This window comes from Lontra canadensis, unplaced genomic scaffold, assembly GCF_010015895.1.
Source record: "Lontra canadensis isolate GAN:19392208 unplaced genomic scaffold, GSC_riverotter_1.0 scaffold78, whole genome shotgun sequence".
Classification (NCBI taxonomy): domain Eukaryota; kingdom Metazoa; phylum Chordata; class Mammalia; order Carnivora; family Mustelidae; genus Lontra; species Lontra canadensis.
Genome location: NW_022631072.1, coordinates 1,496,955 through 1,515,711, shown reverse-complemented (window position 1 = coordinate 1,515,711; position 18,757 = coordinate 1,496,955). Strand labels below are relative to the sequence as shown.

Sequence of the window (18,757 nt, the reverse complement as noted above, 5' to 3'; positions counted from 1 at the left end):
TGACAGACAAAAAAGGAAAAGCCTAGAGGACTGATAACTGTCCTTTTATTCTTATTGCTGATCATTTTGTAGCTAGATTTTAGCAACTATGTGTGTGTATGACATATAATTGACTCTTCTTTCTCAAAAATGGACTGTTTTGTCAGTCTTGGGTGTATGGAGCTTACCACCCTCCGCACCTAACAGTATGTGTTAGAACTTTTCATTTCCCCCCTTTTATAGTCCCATTAACCTTGAATGTACCTTGAACATCAGACACTGCCATGCTCCCTAGTTCCCCTTTTTCTTCAGAGAGCAGCTCACTGTTCACAACCCAGCTTCTCCTTCTGGTCAGCTCCAGATTCAAGGTTCCCAAAACCAGTTCGTTTTATATAAACACTGTCAAAAATCACCTGAGCTTTTTGTGATAATTGGCGTTAGAAAAATATCCTTTCCTTCCCCATGCTTAGGTCTTGAAAGTGTCCAAATTTTTGTAGAAACAGCATTTCACACCATGGCAAACTGTTTTAGAAACAAGACATACTAATACACCTAATTCTTTATTTATTTGGCTCTAAGAAGAATTTGCATGAAAATGAGCCTGTATGGCAGGTACAGAATGTACTGTAACAGCACCAGAGAGGTCTCCTCTCTGCTCTACAGAGCCTCAATGTTTTCATACATACACGTGACTTTAGTAGTAAAACCAGAGTCCAGGAAAAAAGGAGCCCTTTAGGAAAAAATCAGTTTAGAGTGACTTTTCAAATTGACCATTCCTTCTCATATACTTAAATTCAAATAACGGATACATTCACAGGCCCAAATGTTGGCATAGAATAAAATCATGTTCATTTATTTTTTCTGCATCTTAGAATTAGAAGGCATAAAATTAAATAAGTTGAATGTAATAAATTCATCCATACAAGTGCAAGTCTCCAGCTATAATGCATTTTATGGCATATTTATCATTTAAAAAATGTACCAGTAAATCAAAAAAGAGGGAGTATGTCCATTTAACTTTTATTTAAGTGTATGTAGGAGGTCTTCAGAAATCAAAGATGAGCATGAAGATGTGGCCAAACATAAAACCTATCAAATTCAGTGAAAAGTTGCTGACTTTAAATAGTAGTTGTAAGAATGACCAATATATATTCTTTGTTAACAACCCCTCACTCTACAGTAAAAAAAAAAATAAAATAAACATTCAGTAAACATTCTTTCCTAAGGTAGTTTCCCTTATAGATCAGTGATTTATCCATTTCTTTGTATACACAAATTTGTTGAACATACCAATCAGTGGTTCTCACAATTGAAAAATAAAAGCACAAAAAAGTTTACACTCTTGTACAGGTAAATAAAAGATCACCTTGAATTAAACTGGATCTCCTTAAGGGCGCAGTATAGTTTCAGTTTCAATAACTATTACATAATTAGTTTCTTACATACAAATATCGACATATTTGGCTTGTGCTTCAAAGCCTTTGTGTCTATGAAGTCCATGTCAATGCAGCTCATAATTTGAAGTCACTGGGGAGTTCTTTACTGCTGCTGGGTCTGACCTGATCGTGCATCAGCGTCTCCTCAGCACCTGCGGCGGCGCCGCACATGTCCGAGGCATCGTCCGCGTCGGGGTCCAAGCCTTCGGGACAGGGAAGCTTGAGCAGCTCCTCCCGGAGCTGAGCAGTGTGACGCTACGCGGGGGAGACGAGCGAGAAAAGAATTACAAACCCTGATTCTAACATAACATCGTATGAGGGAGGAACTGAGTTTAAAACAAACCCCAAAGTGTTAGGCCTACAAGTATCTCTTTTTACTCATTTTTTAAAAAAAGGTTTATTGATTTGACAGAGAGGTAGTGACGGAGGAACATAAATAGGGGGAGTGCAAGAGGGAGAAGCAGCACCCCCCGCCCCCCGAGCAGGGAGCCCGATGCGGGGCTCGACCGCAGACCCTGGGATCATGACCCGAGCCGAAGGCAGAGGCTTAATGACTGAGCCACCCAGGCGCCCCAGGCCTACAAATATTGATTGAACACCCTCCTTATGTTAGCTACTGTAAGAAGCGGTGAACAAAATGGGTAAAAAAGCCGATGCTGCCGAAAAGCCCTAAGTAGCATGTGCACGACCCTACCCACACCTCCAGCATTACTGATGATTTGTAAGAACTCACGTAGGGTAGATACTCTTTTAAATTAAAGAGAGTAAGCTCTTCACTTACAATACATCCTGTCTCTGGCTAAGTATTTTTTGACAGAAAGTCCATAAATTAAAATAAACCCACGATTATTTTAATGAATGCAAACAAGTCTTGATCAGGTACCAGGTGTTGTGTAGAACATTCGCAAAATGTTTCACTCTCAGTCTCACTTAATGCTCAGAAAAAACCTTAGGAACAATTTTATCATCCAATTTTTTTGTGTAAGTAGGCTCCATGCCCAGTGTGGAGCCCAATGCCCGGCTCAAACTCATGACCCTGAGATCAAGAGTCGGACGCTTAACCAACTGAGCCACCTGGGTGCCCCCTAAGTTTTTTCTAATTTAAGCAAGTGAAAAAGAAGAATCCGAGAGATTATATAAAGTTTTGGTTTATAATTTTCTACTGGGAGAGAAATGACCTTAAGTATTGCATCAGGGCTTTGAAAATTTGTTGTTGTCAATATCCAACTTTGAAAATTAATTAACCAAGATTTACAGAACACTTTCTATGTATGAGACACTGACAATATAAAAGCAATGAGTGGAAAAAGGAAGATACAAAATCTCTGACTCACAGAGCCTAAATCTGGGTTAGAGGTCTAAGACAAAATAACAACTACACACTTGTAGCCATTTGTAAGGTTTCAAAATATATTAACACAGTGGTAACTCTTAATTTCTCCAGCCCCAATTTACCTTCCACTGTGGACAAAGGATAAAACCTTAACCCGGGAAGAAGAAAGAAAATTTTGATGATTGTAAGAGCTCAGCTAAGGTGGGATCCTATGACTGTACTGTAGAATTATTAAGCTAAGTAGCTGCATACTTTTCTCAAGCAGCATTCAGCAGCAAAGATATAGCTGAAATGATACAAATCTGGGCTGAAGCTGATTCAGGGATAGAAATTTCCAGGCCAGAGCAACACAGAAATAACAGAGTGAAAGAATCTGAGATATGAGCAAGACACCACTGACACAACAAAGCCAAAGAAGGGTAGACTTTCGTCCCTAAGATTTTGTTTAAAAGTTAGAGATCTAAACATATGTTTTAGGAAGATCAACTTGGTTAGGGACTACAGAAGGCCCTAGAAGTGGAGAACTAAGTCCAAGGAAGGTGGTCAAAGAGACTAAGCTGTGGGAACTGAACAGAAAAATTGAGGAGGGGGGAGGCAGCATTCCCCTGAAGGCAGCACTGATAAGACCTAGTATTGACCAAGTATACTAAATGAAGGAGGAGATGAATAATATCTGAAGATTTTAAGACAGAGAAAGTGATTTAAAATGAAAAATATGGGGCAACTGGGTGGCTCAATCAATTAAACGTCTGACTCTTTTTTTTTTTTTAACTGAGTACTTTTTCTTTTTTTAAAAGATTTTATTTATTTATTTGACAGAGATCACAAGTAGGCAGAGAGGTAGGCAGAGAGAGAGAGGGGAAAGCAGGCTCCCCATCAAGCAGAGAGCCCGATGCAGGGCTCAATCCCAGGACCCTGAGATCATGACCTGAGCTGAAGGCAGAGGCTTAACCCACTGAGCCACCCAGGTGCCCCAACGTCTGACTCTTGATTTTGGTTCAGGTCATGACCTCAAGGTTGTGAGATCAAGCCCTGTGTTGCAGTCTGTGCTGGGCATGGAGCCTGCTTAGGATTTATTCTCTCCCTCTCTAAAACAAACAAACAAACAAACAAACAAATAGCCTTCACACAGCAAAGGAAGCAACCAACACAACTAAAAGATAGCCTATCGAATGGGAGAAGACATTTGCAAATGACATATCCAATAAAGGATTAGTATCCAAAATATATAAAGAGCATATATAACCTAGCACCAAACAAATAATCCAATTAAAAAATGGGCAGAGGACATGAACAGACATTTCTCCAGAGAAAGATGGCCAACAAACACATGAAAAGATGTTCATCATCACTCAACATTAGGGAAATTTAAATCAAAACCACAATGAGGTATCACCTCACATCTGTCAGAAAGCCTAAAATAAAAAAAGAGATAACAAGTGTTATGGTGAGGATGTAGAGAAAAAGGAACCCTCACACACTGTGGGGATGCAAACTGTTGCTGCCACTGTGGAAAACAGTATGAAGGTTCCTCAAGAAATTAAAAACAGAACTACCCTATAATCCAATAATCACCCCACACTGGGTATTTACGCCTCCAATATGAAATGACTGAATTCAAATGGATGTATGCATCCCTATATTTACTGCAGCATTATTTTCTAAGAGCCAAATTACGGAGGCAGGGAAGTGTCCACCAATAGATGAGTAGATAAAGAAGATGTGACATATATATATTATTCAGGCACAAGAAAGAATGAAATCTTCCCATTCACAACAAGGGATAGAGCTAGAGAGTACAATGCTAAGCAAAATAAGCCAGAGAAAGACAAATACCATATGAGTTCACTGATATGTGTAATTTAAGAAACAAAACAAACAATGGAAAAAAAAAAAAAAGAGAGACAAAGCAAAAAGAGACTCTTAACTACAGAGAATAAACAGTAACCAGAGGGGAGGTGGATGTGGGGATGGGTGAAAAAAGGGAAGGGGATAAGAGCACACTTATCACGATGAGCACTGAGTAACAAACGGAACTGTTGAATCACTGTATTGTACACCTGAAACTACTGAAAAACTATTAAACTACTGAAACTAATATAACACTGTATGTTAACTACACTGGAATTAAAATTAACAAAATTTAAATAGACCAACTCAAAAATGAGAGTAAAATGCTGGCTAGCAGGGGTAAAGGGGTGGAAAAATAGGAAGAGATGTTGTTTAAGGATACAAACTTGAAACCAGTCAACAAATAGGTCCTGGAGACCTAATGTGCCAAGCAGTGATTACAGACAACAATATTGTATTATAACCAAATTTGGTACCAGTTTAGATGTTAACTGTTTGGACCACAAAAAGAAACTGATTATCATGCAATGTGATAAAGATGCTATGGCTATAATGGTAATCTCATTACAATATGTAAAATGTATAAAGTCGGCATGTTGTACACATTATGTCAACTACCTCAATTAAAAAAAAAAGAAAGGAAAACTTGATTGGAGGAAAGAGAAGTTTTACTTTTACACCTTCACTTTAAGTAATGACAGAGCATCCAAAGTAAAAATGCCATTAGATAATTTTGAGAAAGGGGAGCCTGGCTGGCTCAATTAGTTAAGTGTCTGCCTTTGGCTCAGGTCATGATCCCAGGATCCTGGGATCGAGCCCTGCATGGGGCTCCCTACTCAGCGGAGAGCCTGCTTCTCCCTCTCCCTCTGCCTGCTGCTCTGCCTACTTGTGCTTCTTCTCTCTCTGTCAAATAAATAAATAAAATCTTTAGGGGGGAAAAAAAAGGTAATTTTGAGAAATCAAAAACCAGGCAGTAGTTGAAAAAGTTGCTTTTAAAGAAAAAATGGCCCTGGGGCATCTGGCTGGCTCAGTTGATAAAGTATGTAATTACTGATATCAGGAATTCAAGCCCCATGTTGTGTATGCAGACTGCTTAAAAAAATAAAATCTTTAAAAAAAAAAAAAAAAAGTAAATGGCCTTTAAAGCAAAGAGGTAGACTTATCATGATCACTTGTAAGGCATATAAATATGGTATCACTATGTTGTACACCTGAAGTGAAAATAAAATTTTAGGTCAACTACACTTAAAAAATAGAGGAGGGGTTGCCTGGGTAGCTCAGTGAGTTAAGTGTTTGCCTTCGGCTCAGGTCATGATCTCAAGGTCCTCGGATCGAGCCCCACATCGAGCCCCACATCGTGCTCTCTACTTAGCAGGGAGCCTGCTTCCGGCCCCTCTGCTTACTTGTGATATCTCTCTGTCAAATAAATAAAATCTTTAAAAAAAAAAAAAAGAGAGAGAGAGAGAAAGAGTAAATCGCCAAAGTTAAGGGTATAGATACAACTGAGAGAAAAGGAGAATAAAATGGCTCTGAGGGCCAAAACGTAAGACTTCAGGTATATAAACCCTTAGAAAGGTGAAGAAAAAAATTCACTTAAAGAGTTAAAGAGTGTGAGAAGAGGAACTACGGTGGTCTACAAATGAAAACTGTGATAGAAAAGACAAACTTTTTTTTTTTTTTTTTACGATTTTGTTTATTTGAGATAGAGAGCAAAAGGGAGAGAGAACATGAGTGGAGGGTAGAGGGAGAGGGAGAAGCAGGCTCCCTACCAAGCAGGGAGGCCGACGAGGGGCTCCATCCCAGAACTGTGGGATCACCACCAGAGCCGAAGGCAAATGCTTAACCGACTAAGCCACCCTGGTGCCCCCAAAAGACAAACATTTAGACCAGTGCAATGAGAGGTTTGGTTTTTTTTTAACTATTAAAAAATAAAGTTTTTAACTTTTTTTTTTTTTTGAAGTAAACTCTATCCCCAGTGTGAGGCTTGAATTCACGACCCTGAAATGAAGAGTCACATGCTCTTCCCACTGAGCCAGGCAGGAACCCAGAATGAGCGTGTTTTAATACACACAGGGTGTTATAGAAGCTTAAACTGAAGTAATCTAAGTCAGGGCAGGTTTCCATAAAGCTAAATTTAAGCTGCAACTGAACGGCAGTGAGCTAGCAAGAGCAGGTGAAAATGAGAGTAAAGGCCTGGAGGGGAGAGATGAGGGAGCAGAGAGGGGGAGCCAGGGTCATGGGTATGGAGAACTGGGAGCAGGGACCTTGAGCAGAATGAAAAATAAACTGCAAAACAGAAAAGGGAAAACAATAAAAAAAAAGTAATTCACAGAGCACACGCTGTCAGCATCCTTTTTAGGAAGTGTCAACTCACTGTCAAAATTAATGAACCTTTTCTATAGACTTTTGTAGCAATTTAGGCCTCTGACCTTAAAATAAGTGTTGTTTTTTGGAATCTCTCAGATTGCCTTACCATCTGGTGACTATAGCTCTGTCGCCAACAGGGCCCCGTTCGGAAGGCTTACTCACCTTGAGAGCTGCGGCATGGTGAGACATAGTTCTGCCTACCCGCTTGTCACTGCTGTACTGCTGGATGTCCGCGATCCACTCCTCACACTGGGCCATGATCTCAACTCTTTTCAAGTAAAAGTGTTTGTGTATAACCTTAAGAATAAAACAACCAAGGGAACAAAAGGTGTTCAGGTCAGAATTTAAAAGACAAAACAAGTGGCATTACAAAGAAATGAAAATTAAAAGACAACTGCAGTGTTTTTGTCTCCACAAAACTCAATTAGTGAATGTTACATTAACAGGGAAGAATCCGGCTAATGACTTCTGATGGCATGTGTTGGAATGCCCAGCCCTACAGCAGAAATAATGTCCAATAGCAACCAGACATTCATATAGTTAATCCTGTGAGAGAGAATAAAGACATGTATATTGCAATACGTTCACAAGGTGAGCACTGTAAATAGATAACCAGAAGAAAATAATTAGGAGAGCACTGACAACAGAAACACTGTCCAATTTTCTACCTTTAAAAGAGAACTCTACAAATAACTAAAGACATTCCAAATGTCAAAGATACTGATACAGAAATCAGAAGAGAGCCCTAAAAATAGGCATTATTATTACTTTCTTAATTTTATCTTCTGGTTAATTTCTGGTTAAGATTATAGCTTATCAAGTTAACTTTCCTTGCTTGCTTGTTTATTTATTTGAGAGAGCCAGCGAGCACGCCATATACGCGGGCATTCCTGAAGGGAGGGGCAGAGGGAGAGGAACAGGGAGAATCTGAAGCAGGCTCCACGCCCAGTGCTAAGCCCCAGGTAGGGGCTCCATCTCACAACCGAGTCTGAAACCAAGAGCTGGACGCTTTACTAACTGAGCCAGCCACCCAGGTGCCCCAAAGTTAATCCTTACAATAATTGTGGTTGGCATACGGAATTTTTAAAAATTTAATTTTAAAATTTTAAAATCTAATAATTTTAATAATAATTGTCTTTGAAAAATTAGAATTTCTTCCTGTATAAGCAGTAGGAGTCTACTTCTAACAAATTTAACTTAGAAATTTAGATCAATTTGGAAACATTGTATCAATTAAAAAAATACTATTTTGGGGGCGCATGGGTGGCCCAGTGGGTTAAGCATCTGCCTTCGGCTCAGGTCATGATCCCAGGGTGCTGGGATCGAGCCCCACATGGGCTCCCTGCTCAGTGGGAGTCTGCTTCTCCCTTTTCCTCTACCCTTTCTCCTGCTAGTGCTCTCTCTCTCACTTTCAATAAAATCTTTTTTTTTTTTAAAGATTTTATCCATTTATCTGTCAGAGAGACAAAGAGAGGGAGGGAGAGAGGGAGTGGCAGGCAGAGGGAAAAGCAGGCTCCCCACTAAGCAAGGAGCCCAATGCGGGATTCAATCCCAGCACCCTGGGATCATGACCTGAGCCAAAGGCAGATGCCCAACCAAATGAGCCATCCAGGTATCCCTAAATAAATAAAATCTTCAAAACAAAACAAAACAAAACAAAACAGTATTCTGTATTTTGGGTGAGTCACTATTTCAATGGGCTTATCCTCCCTACAGAAAAGGCAATAATACCTAGAAAGTATTATTAGGAAAACGTGGGAATGGATGTAAAACTCCAATAAGATCCTATTACATTTTACAATTACTGCATTTGATGCCTACAGGGACACAAAAGACAGACACAGCCTGACATGAGGAACCGTGAAACTAGTAAAATGGTGTGCTAACTATACTGGAAGCAAAGTGAAATGAAATGAAATAAAAAACAAAAAGCAAAAGCAAAAACAAGACAAAAAACCCCCAGGGAATTCAAAGAATCACATCTAATTGGGAAAATCAGGAAAGCATTTATGGACAGGGGTGCCCCCTTTAATGTGAGCTAGGTTCTAAAGGATGAGAAAGACTGTTTCAAATTATACTTACTTGCTTTTTGTAAAAAGTCATCCTCCCCACTCTGAGTTCCTTGTGTTAATAGTTTATTTTTCTTGCAGAAAATAATTTTTATGTGTGAACCAACAACTTATACATAAACTGAGTATAAATCCTTACATTATTTCAATACATTTTAAAAGTGAAGTTTAACATATACAAGTACACAAATCACACGTACAACTGAATGCATTTTCGCCAAGTGCACACCAATGTAATCTCTACTCAGACGAGAAACAGAACATCACCAAACATGCCAGAAGTCCCCTTTGTGCTACCTCTCACCGTTAATAACCATCATACACAGGTATACACTGTCCTGACTTCTTTTTTTAGAACAAGATTCATTTATTTGAGTTAGAGAGAGTGCATGAGTGCACGCACATGATGGGGAGGGGCGCAGGGAGAAGGAGAGAGAGAATCACAAGCAGATTCCCTGCGGAGGGCGGACCAGACACAGGGCTCAGTCTCACGCGGGGTTCGATCTCATGACCTGAGTTGAAACCAAGAGCTGGAAGCTTAACTGACTGAGTCACCCAGGCGCCCCTATCCTGACTTCTTTAAGCATGTTAGTTTTACTCATTTCTGAGCTTTTTATAAAAGGAGTCATGAGCTGTACTCGTTTCTGCCTGCCTTCTTGTGCTCTAGAGTGTGTGGTATTTGTTCACATTAACGTGCACAGTTCGTTCATTTATGTTGTTGTATTCCACTTTATGAATATTCCATAATTTGTCCATTCTGTCTGTTGATGGACAAGTGAACGGTTTCCAGTTTCTGACAGTTATGAAGAATGTTATGAACATTCTCTACACCCAATTTCTATGAAGCACAGACCAAGTGGTGGAACTGCTAGTCATTCAGCGTACATTCAGCTGATCAGATCCCGCTGAAGAGTTTTCCGAAGCGGCTATACTGATGTGTATCCCCATCAGAAGTGCATCCGAATTCCAGGTGCTGCACATCCTCACACTGGGAGCAAAAGCCTTTAAATTCCTAGATACGCTGAAGAATAGGAAGAAAGGGGACAGACTCTGTAGGGCTTTTGTAGGCGGGGGGAAGGACTCTGGGTTTTCTTCGTCATATACTGGGAATCAAAGGAGTGAGATGATGAGATTACGTGTAGAGAATCCCTGGAGAGGGACAAGAGTGGAAGCAGCAGGACTGGTGAGGAAACCACTTCACATACCAACAAGAGGTAATGGTGGCTTGAAATGGGCTGGTCATGGCAAAGATGTAGTTTTAACCACCAAATTTTCATTATGTTTTGAAGGGTGGAGCCCAACAGGATTTGTCATTAGACTGAATGTGTTCTATCAGAAAAAGAATCAAGTCACAGGTGGTAAAGGTTTGGGGCTGAGATGATGGTGCTTTTACTAAGGGAGTGAACAAAGGAAGAATCAAGAGTTCAGTTTTAGTGTTAAGATGACTTTTGTAAAATTAAGTGGACCTGTCTAGTAGTTTATATATCTGGACTCACTGTTTGAGTCTTACACGCACAGAAAAAATTCATGATACAAGAGGAGGAATATATGTTTTTCAAAGGCAGGAACTGAGCTTCCTTTATCCTTAAGTTCTGAGTACCTTAGGGCAGTGGCTAGTAACAGCTGACATTCGATATGGGTACAAAATTGATTACTTAATGTAAGTAACCCAAGCTTGGGACACCTGGGTGGCCCAGCCCATGAAGCATCTGCCTTCAGCTCAGGTCATAATCCCAGGGTCCTAGGACTGAGTCCCACATCAGGCTCCTTGCTCAGCGGGGAGCCTGCTTCTCCCTCTGCCTGCCGCTCTGCCTGCCTGAGGGGGTGCTCTCTCTTTCTCTCTCCCTCTTTGACAAAGAAAATCTTTAAAAACAAATAAAAGGATACAATCATACTTTAGAAAGATTATGGAGAGACAACTAACCCCAAGAATAGTCACTTTTCAAGATGTGGTAAAATAAATGCATTTGTGAATATCAAGACAGGTTTCAGAAAGTCCAACTTTTTCCTAAAGGAAAGAAAATGTCTTCTCTTCAGTATTCACACATGGATATTAGTATGAGCGCAAACCTTCTATGTAAAAGACAACTTTAGAAAGTACCTTGATCTCCAATAAAAAATATTTTTTATGAGGACTACTGTAATAATACAGTTCATGAGTAGAATGGTAACTATTAAAAATAAGAAACTAAAAAATTGTCCCAAAACAGAGTCCGATGCCTTTTAGGAAGCAGGTGATTTTAAAAATCACCTCTATTATATTATTACTCATCTGTTATGATTAAAAACTAAAGTTTAGTATACTACAGACTGCCCAAATATAAAGGCAGGTACAGTAATGTTAATAAAGTATTTCATTAATTTTACTGAACATACCTCTTTAAAGCATGGTGAAGGGTTTCTGATTTGTTCTAGCATTGCCCACTTAACCGTTGCTTGTCTAATGTTTCCATCATATTCTCGAGAACTCTGTGTGCCGCTGGGAGTGCCTCTAGACCGTTCATATCCTGGTTCATTAAAATAAGGCTCAGCTACTAATATAAGGGACTGAACAGACACCAACACCTGAGGAACAAAGAAATAAAGAGAAGTTATGATGGGACATTTTTAGTACCAGTAAACTGTTATCTTCTAGTATGTGCTTCCACATATTTTTATCACCATAAAATTGATGTTAATCATTGGACACTGAAATACTGTATTATTAAAAGCAAAATTAAAATAGGTATAATAGTGGGGCACCTTAGTGGCTTAGCCGGTTAAGTGCCTGCCTTTGGCTCAGGTCATGATCCCGGGGTCCTGGGAATGCGTCCAGCTTCAGGCTCCTGGCTCAGCAAAGAGCCTGCATCTCCCTCTGTCCTGCTCCACCCCTGGACCCCACTCATGCTTGCATGCTCTCTCTCTCTCCCTTGCAAAAACAGTAAATACAAAAAAAAAAAACTTAAAAAAAAAAAAAAGGTACAATAAAAAAATAAAAAATTTTAAAAGGTACACAACAGACCCATATAGTATTTGAGTATTTTGTATTTTACATTCTTGAATCCTTGAAAAAATAAGAACTAAAGATTGTATTTCCTGAAACTGCTAAAAAAAAAAATTCGTTTATAAACATCCCACAACAATTCAAACATTATTGTGCTCGAAGTGTCCCGACTCTCAAAGAGCATAATGGTAACCATGCACTCCTAATAATACTCACTTGTAAGAGAAACCAGGCATGATGCAATCTTTATTTTTGTTCCAAGGAAAATAAATTCTTTTAAAAGGCATCTTATATTTGCCTTTTTAAAAAAGATTTATTTATTTATTTGAGAGAGAGAGAGAGAGAAAGAGAGAGAGAGAGAGCGCGTGCACACAAGCGTTAGGGGCAAAGGGAAAGGGAGAGGGAGAGAATCTCAAGAGTACTGTGTGCTGAGTGGAGACCTGGACGTGGAGCTCGATCTCACAACCCTCAGATCATGACCTGAGCTGAAACCAAGGTTCAGACGCTTAACCAATTGCTCCACTCAGGTCCCCCTGCTTTATAAAACATACACCACCCTGGAAGTATACAAATGCTACTTTATTTTTCTTCAGTGAACTTAGCTATGGAGGGATCACAACATTCTTATGAAACTTTCTGGAGATTTGGATTATCTGTCTTGTTCAGTCATTTTATTCATAGCACACATTAATGTAACCATAAAACTGGGCATGAAAAAAAACAGTAAATTAGTAAATCCTTGAAAGGAAAAGATTTCTCTTTTTTAAAAGCACTTGATTTTCAATATTAAAAATTATCCAGCTCTGAGAACAATGTAAAATATTTAAGTGAGAGACCAGGGTAGGCAGAGCAACTTGCCCCCTCAGAATCTATTTCTTGGTCATCTGTAAAATGAAGATAACAACTACTTAAAGAATGGCTGTGAGAACTAAATAAACTTTTGTTGGGAGTTAAGTAGTAGTGCTCATTAATTAAGTTTAATTCACCCACAGTAGCTATTCTTTCTTAGAGTAAAAATGACAGCAGGCATCCAGAAGACAGTAAAATGCAAAACAAAATCATTTGTACTCCGAAAATAGTCTTTTTATTTATGTAACATGGGCAGAAAAGCAGTCAGCATGAGTTTCATTTTGATCAACAAAACTTAAAAGACTAACGTGGATCAAACCAAAATGTAATGTTTATCACAGCTACATCTGGCTGAAGTGTTTTCCTAGAATATGAGCGGACAATGAATTGGTAATTAACAAAAAAAATCCATTCCATGGCATAGTATATGATATACATACGGTTATATTTAAATTAATAATAAACAGAATACATTTTCATTCTGTAATGTAGGTTCACTAATTCCTAGTCAATTCTTTGATAATTTAACAAGGTCAAGAGTTACAGACTTTTATTCATAGGCCGAATTTACAGTCTCTCTCCTCTTCAGTTTTATATTAGCATCCACAAAAGTACAAGAAGTTTTCATTTTAATTTGTTTTGAACTGACCAGATCAAGAACCACGCAACAACTTCCTTTCACTATGTGTCAAAACAAAAATTTTAACCCGATTGGATGGTGTTCTACGAGGCCACTCAACTAGTCAGCAATCAAGTCTCCTACAATATTATATATTCATTTGGTCACTATATTCCTGCTATTATCCATTTCTGTGACTTATTCTTATCTTTAGAATATCCACTAATTGACCATATTCCTCCCTTACCCCACATCCCTTAGGAATTACTAACTGTTGATTTCCTGTATTTTCATGTTGTATCTAAAATTTTATTGCAGATATTTCAAATATAGTAAAGTACAGAGTATATAATCCAAAATACTAATTTGCAACAAGAAACTCTATTAGAAGAAATAATAACATCTATGGTGTAAGGGAAACTCTTAATTAGTAAAATGCTTTTAGCCTTTTACAAGCCTTTTGCTTAAAAAATATTTAAGTAGGGGCGCCTGGGTGGCTCAGTGGGTTAAAGCCTCTGCCTTCGGCTCAGGTCATGATCTCAGGGTCCTGGGATCGAGCCCTACATCGGGCTCTCTGCTCTGTGGGGAGTCTGCTTCCCTCTCTCTCTGCCTGCCTCTCTGCCTACTTGTGATCTCTCTCTGTCAAATAAATAAATAAAATCTTAAAAAAAAAAATATTTAAGTACCTGCCTCTGGAAAATGATGCCGCTATGAGTAGGACTGTAAACAGTGGATGATTTCCAGAACTTTCCATTTTAAGAAAAATTGTCTCGGGGTGCCTGGGTGGCTCAATTTAACGTCTACTTTTGGCTCAGGTCATGATCTCAGGGTTCTGGAATCAACTCCCCACATGTGCCTCCCTGCTCAGTGGGGAATCCGCTTCTTCCTCTCCCTCTGCTTTCCCAACCTCACTCATGTTTACACACACTCTCTCTCAAATAAATAAAATCTCTGGAAAAGGAAAAATGATTTCATATATACATAAAAATATATATATATATTGAACGATTTTATTTATTTATTTGGGAGAGAGAGAGGCAGAGAGAGCATAAGCTGGGGGTGGGGGCAGGCAGAGGTATAAGCAGACTCCTTCCTGAGATAATGGGCTTGATCCCAGGACCCTGAGATCATGACCTGAGCTAATGTCAGATGTTTATCTGACTGAGCTACCCAGGTGCCCCAATGGTAATATATATTTGTTAACATTTATAAATGGTTGATTACATGAACCATAAATTCTGTTTAATTCCTCCTGTACATGACATCTTTATCAACTTCCAACTGGAAGAAACTATTTACAAGGCATTATAATAGGTATTTTAAGTACATTATAGCAACATTAAAAACTAGTTATAGCAATGCTAAAATCTGGTGCTACTGTAATAATTCTGGTTAAAGTCTTAATGATTAATAAGACTAATGATTTTATTTTTTCAAGGCTTTTTATTTATTTATTTTTAAAAGCTTTTATTTATTTATTTGACATAGATCACACGTAGGCAGAGAGGCAGGCAGAGAGAGAGAGGAGGAAGCAGGTTCCCTGCTGAGCAGAGAGCCCGATGCAGGACTCGATCCCAGGACCCCGGATCATGACCTGAGCCGAAGGCAGAGGCTTTAACCCACTGAGCCACCCAGGCACCCAAGACTTCTGATTTTAAATTGTGCTAATAGTTAAGACTATTACTGTGTTACTGCTGGGTATGAGACCTATGGCATAAGACTACCTATGTGATATTTTTATAGGAATTACCATTATTCTTTTTAGAATCTCACTACAGAGAATCCAAGCAATTCTAATAAAGCTTACCACTGTTTAAGATATTTTGAATTGTTTTTAATTGTATACAACCTTCAAAAAATTTTTGTGGAATAGTTTCAATCTGGCAAAAGTACTTCTACCCTTTGTGCACATGTGATAGATAAAAAGGTAAAACAATGTTGGGTCCCAAAATCTAACCAAGAAAAAATTAAGAAATTTTATCTGATCCTCTCAAAAGTCTGCCCCTGAAGAAAGTTACTAACAGAGGACAAAGAGCAATGTTTTCCTACCTGCATGCATTTATTTCTTGTATAATATTAATACAACAATCTCACAAAGAGACCAGTATTTCTTAGGAATACACATGCCAAAATCCTAAACTAAATACTAGCAAACTGAATCCAGCAATATATAAAAAAGAATTATATATCGAGACCAAGTGGATTTGTCCCAGGAATGCAAGGTTGGTATAACATCCAAAATTAATATAATATATTGTATTAATAAAATAAAAACAAAAATAATAGAATCATTTCAATAGATGCAGAGAAAGCACCTGACAAAATCTAACACCCATTCATAATAAAAATACTCAATATGCCAGGAATAAAGAGGAATGTCCTCAAACATGATGAAGAGAATTTATGAAAAACTCACAGGTAACATGACACTCAATGGGGAAAGACTGAAAGGTGTCCCCTCTAAGATCTGGAAGAAGACATTCTCTTTGCCACAGAAAAGAGAGCCTCCTCTTGCTCCTGCCCAAGTCAGTTTGTCACAGATCTGAAAACTAGATTCTGGAAACTATCTAAAATAAAGAGAATGTCTGTTGATATGTGGAATTTGAGAAAAAAGTTAGAGGATCATGGGGGAAAAGAAGAAAAAATGAAATGGACAAAACCAGAGAGGGAGACAAACCACAGGAGACTCTTAATCTCAGGAAAGAAACTGAGGGTTGCTGGAGGGGAAGGGGCTGTGAAGGGTGGGTGTGGCTGGGTGATGGACACTGTGGAGGGAGGTCACCATATGCTATGGTGAGCACTGTGAATTGTGTAAGACTGATGAATCACAGACCTGTACCCATGAAACAAATGATACATTATATGCCAATAAAAAATAAAGAGAATGTCATATAGTAACTGTTATTTATAAATCAGAAGTAAAATAGTCAATAATGGAGAAACAGTTCAATTACAATATATGAACTCAAAAGATTATTCATTAGAAATTATAAAAATGTAACTTGGAAAAATGGATATGCTCTAATGTTAAGTGAAAAGAACAATGTACAAATGATATATCTAATGTGTTAATTCTCATTCTGTGAACTATGTATAAGACAACAACAACAAAAAAACCCAAAAAGGAATATATAGGAAAGAAAATTTTTATGTATGGGTACTTAAGTTTCTAAACTTGTAAAATTTAAATCCCTGAGGATAAGTTGCTTTATTTCACAAAATTTTGTGTGTATGTTAGGGTATACAGGCAATATAAAAGTTAAAAACAAATTAAATTTTAAAATAAAAACTTTGAAAATTGATTATAATTTTAAAAATTATATAAATTCAACACAAAATTCAATTCTCAGCTAAGTCTAATCTACTTTATGAAAAATAGCATATCTCTGAATTTCCTTTTGTAGTAAAACTGATCATAAGCTTAGTTTGTGTTGACAAGAGTAGTATACACATAAAAAAATATTTTAAGGTTTTTAGAATCGAATTGAAATAATCATTTCTAAAATGAAGTAGTAGTAACTTGATAGAAATATTCTAGTAGCTTTCTTACAGGTCTCTGCATGAATCATGTAACTTTGTACCTTGGTCTCGACATTAACAAAAAGGGAAAAATAATTGGTACTATTTTTTTTTAATTATTTTATTTATTTATTTGACAGAGAGAGAGAGCATGTACAAGCAAGGGAGCAGCAAGCAGCAGGGACAGGGAGAAGGAGGCACCTCGCTCAGCAGGGAGTCAATGTGGGGCTTGATCCTAGGACCCTGGGATCATGACCAGAGCCAAAGTCAGATGCTTAATTGACTGAGCCACCCAGGTGCCCCTTGCTAGTATCTTCTTAATTCATGAGGATACTGCAAAGTCTTCCCAGAGAACCAAAAAAGTGACCTCCTAAGGCATTATTTTTCATATCTTCTTTTCCTAATTCAAACTAAGAGTGCAGAGGAAGAATCTTTTCAGGGTAGGTTCATCTGGGGATAATTCATGGTGGTTTCTCTTAAAGACTAAATTTTAAAGGTGAGTTTAAACTGTCATGAGCAGTAATGATTTGTTTTTGCTTCCTCAATAAACAAGGAAAAAGTTAATTCATGTTATTAACATGCTTCCCAGTCTATCTCTTAGCTGGGATTCTGAACTAGTGGGGTAAAGCATCAACAGAAAGCATTCGATGGGATATTATATAATGTATTATGTGTTCAAGTGGTATGTGGAAATTAATTTCCACAATTCAAGACTATGAAATACGTTTGTAAAATGCTCTGCAAAATACGAGCTTCAATCCCAAGTTTTATGAATTCTAGGACAGTGCTTCTGAACGTCAAGTGAGTCCCATTATTAAGGAGATTACAGAAAAACCATATTATATGTGGAAGAAACTATAATACTAGTAGTTTAATAATTCTACTCATGTGAGTTTAAGCCTTGTAAGTGACTGGGAGATGGGAGAAAATTATCTGTCTTATGTCATCTTTTTGCACCATGGTGTACTTTAAGAGCAACTCAGGAATTTTTTTCAAAGCTAATTTTGGTAAAGTGCAACTTTTGTCTTATGCCCTAACTTACGATTCTAAACTCCAGGTGAGATGACACTTGTACTACCTGTTCACCTATAAGCTATTTAGGATAGCTTTGTTTAGTTTAATATGTTTATTCTTGGTTTTTTAAACATAGATAGTTTTTTATTTTCTAAGTGAAACTCAGAGAAATGTGTTTACTTGCAAAAAGCTTGAGGTCTGAGGATTCCACTTCTCTTCTGGTCTTCCATGCCATGTATTTAAGATGCTTAAACAAACCTGAGGAAGAAGGGAAGAAAGCATGAACAGAAGTGAGTGCTTTTTAAAAGCAAACTGTTACAACTAGAAGCAAAATTGAAACGTTATCATGTTACAGTACTTCAGTTTTATGTCCCCCAACAAAACACTAAAGGTCAGTCTGTCATAACAAATTGTCATCTTCAGATGTGATCCAAATCTGTATGGCATTTCAATTCCTTCATAATGAAAAATGAAACAGCACCTATTAAATGTTAACATTTAATAATGTATTTTTCAGTGAAAAATAACTCTTTGCCAAACCTTTTAAAAAGTTTCAGTAGGAAAAAGTAGTACCATTTTACATTTAAAAAATCTCCCTCAGGGCACCTATGTAGCTCAGTTGGTTAACTGTCTGCCTTCAGCTCAGGTCATGATCTTGGGGTCCTGGGATGGAGCCTCGAGACAGGTTCCCTGCACAGCGAGGAGTCTGCTTCTCCCCTCTACTTGTGCTCTCTCTTT

General features: G+C 38.0%; 1 protein-coding gene across 8 annotated transcripts in view; it reads right to left on the bottom strand.

Annotated features, from left to right (window-relative positions):
- Nucleotides 1–526: 526 nt before the first annotated feature.
- The window catches only part of BIRC6 (baculoviral IAP repeat containing 6), a 218,531-nt gene continuing 200,300 nt past the window's right edge, over nt 527–18,757 (bottom strand). For 7 of the 8 annotated variants that reach the window (XM_032881852.1, XM_032881858.1, XM_032881856.1 and 4 more), the window contains 4 exons: nt 18,200–18,277; nt 11,412–11,600; nt 7,129–7,263; nt 1,491–1,670 (listed from right to left, as the gene is read on the bottom strand). In XM_032881852.1, the coding sequence (XP_032737743.1) occupies nt 1,491–1,670; nt 7,129–7,263; nt 11,412–11,600; nt 18,200–18,277 (582 nt within the window). Of the gene's footprint in view, nt 1,671–7,128; nt 7,264–11,411; nt 11,601–18,199; nt 18,278–18,757 lie in introns of all 8 variants that reach the window. The other variant, XM_032881850.1, reaches the window with a different exon arrangement.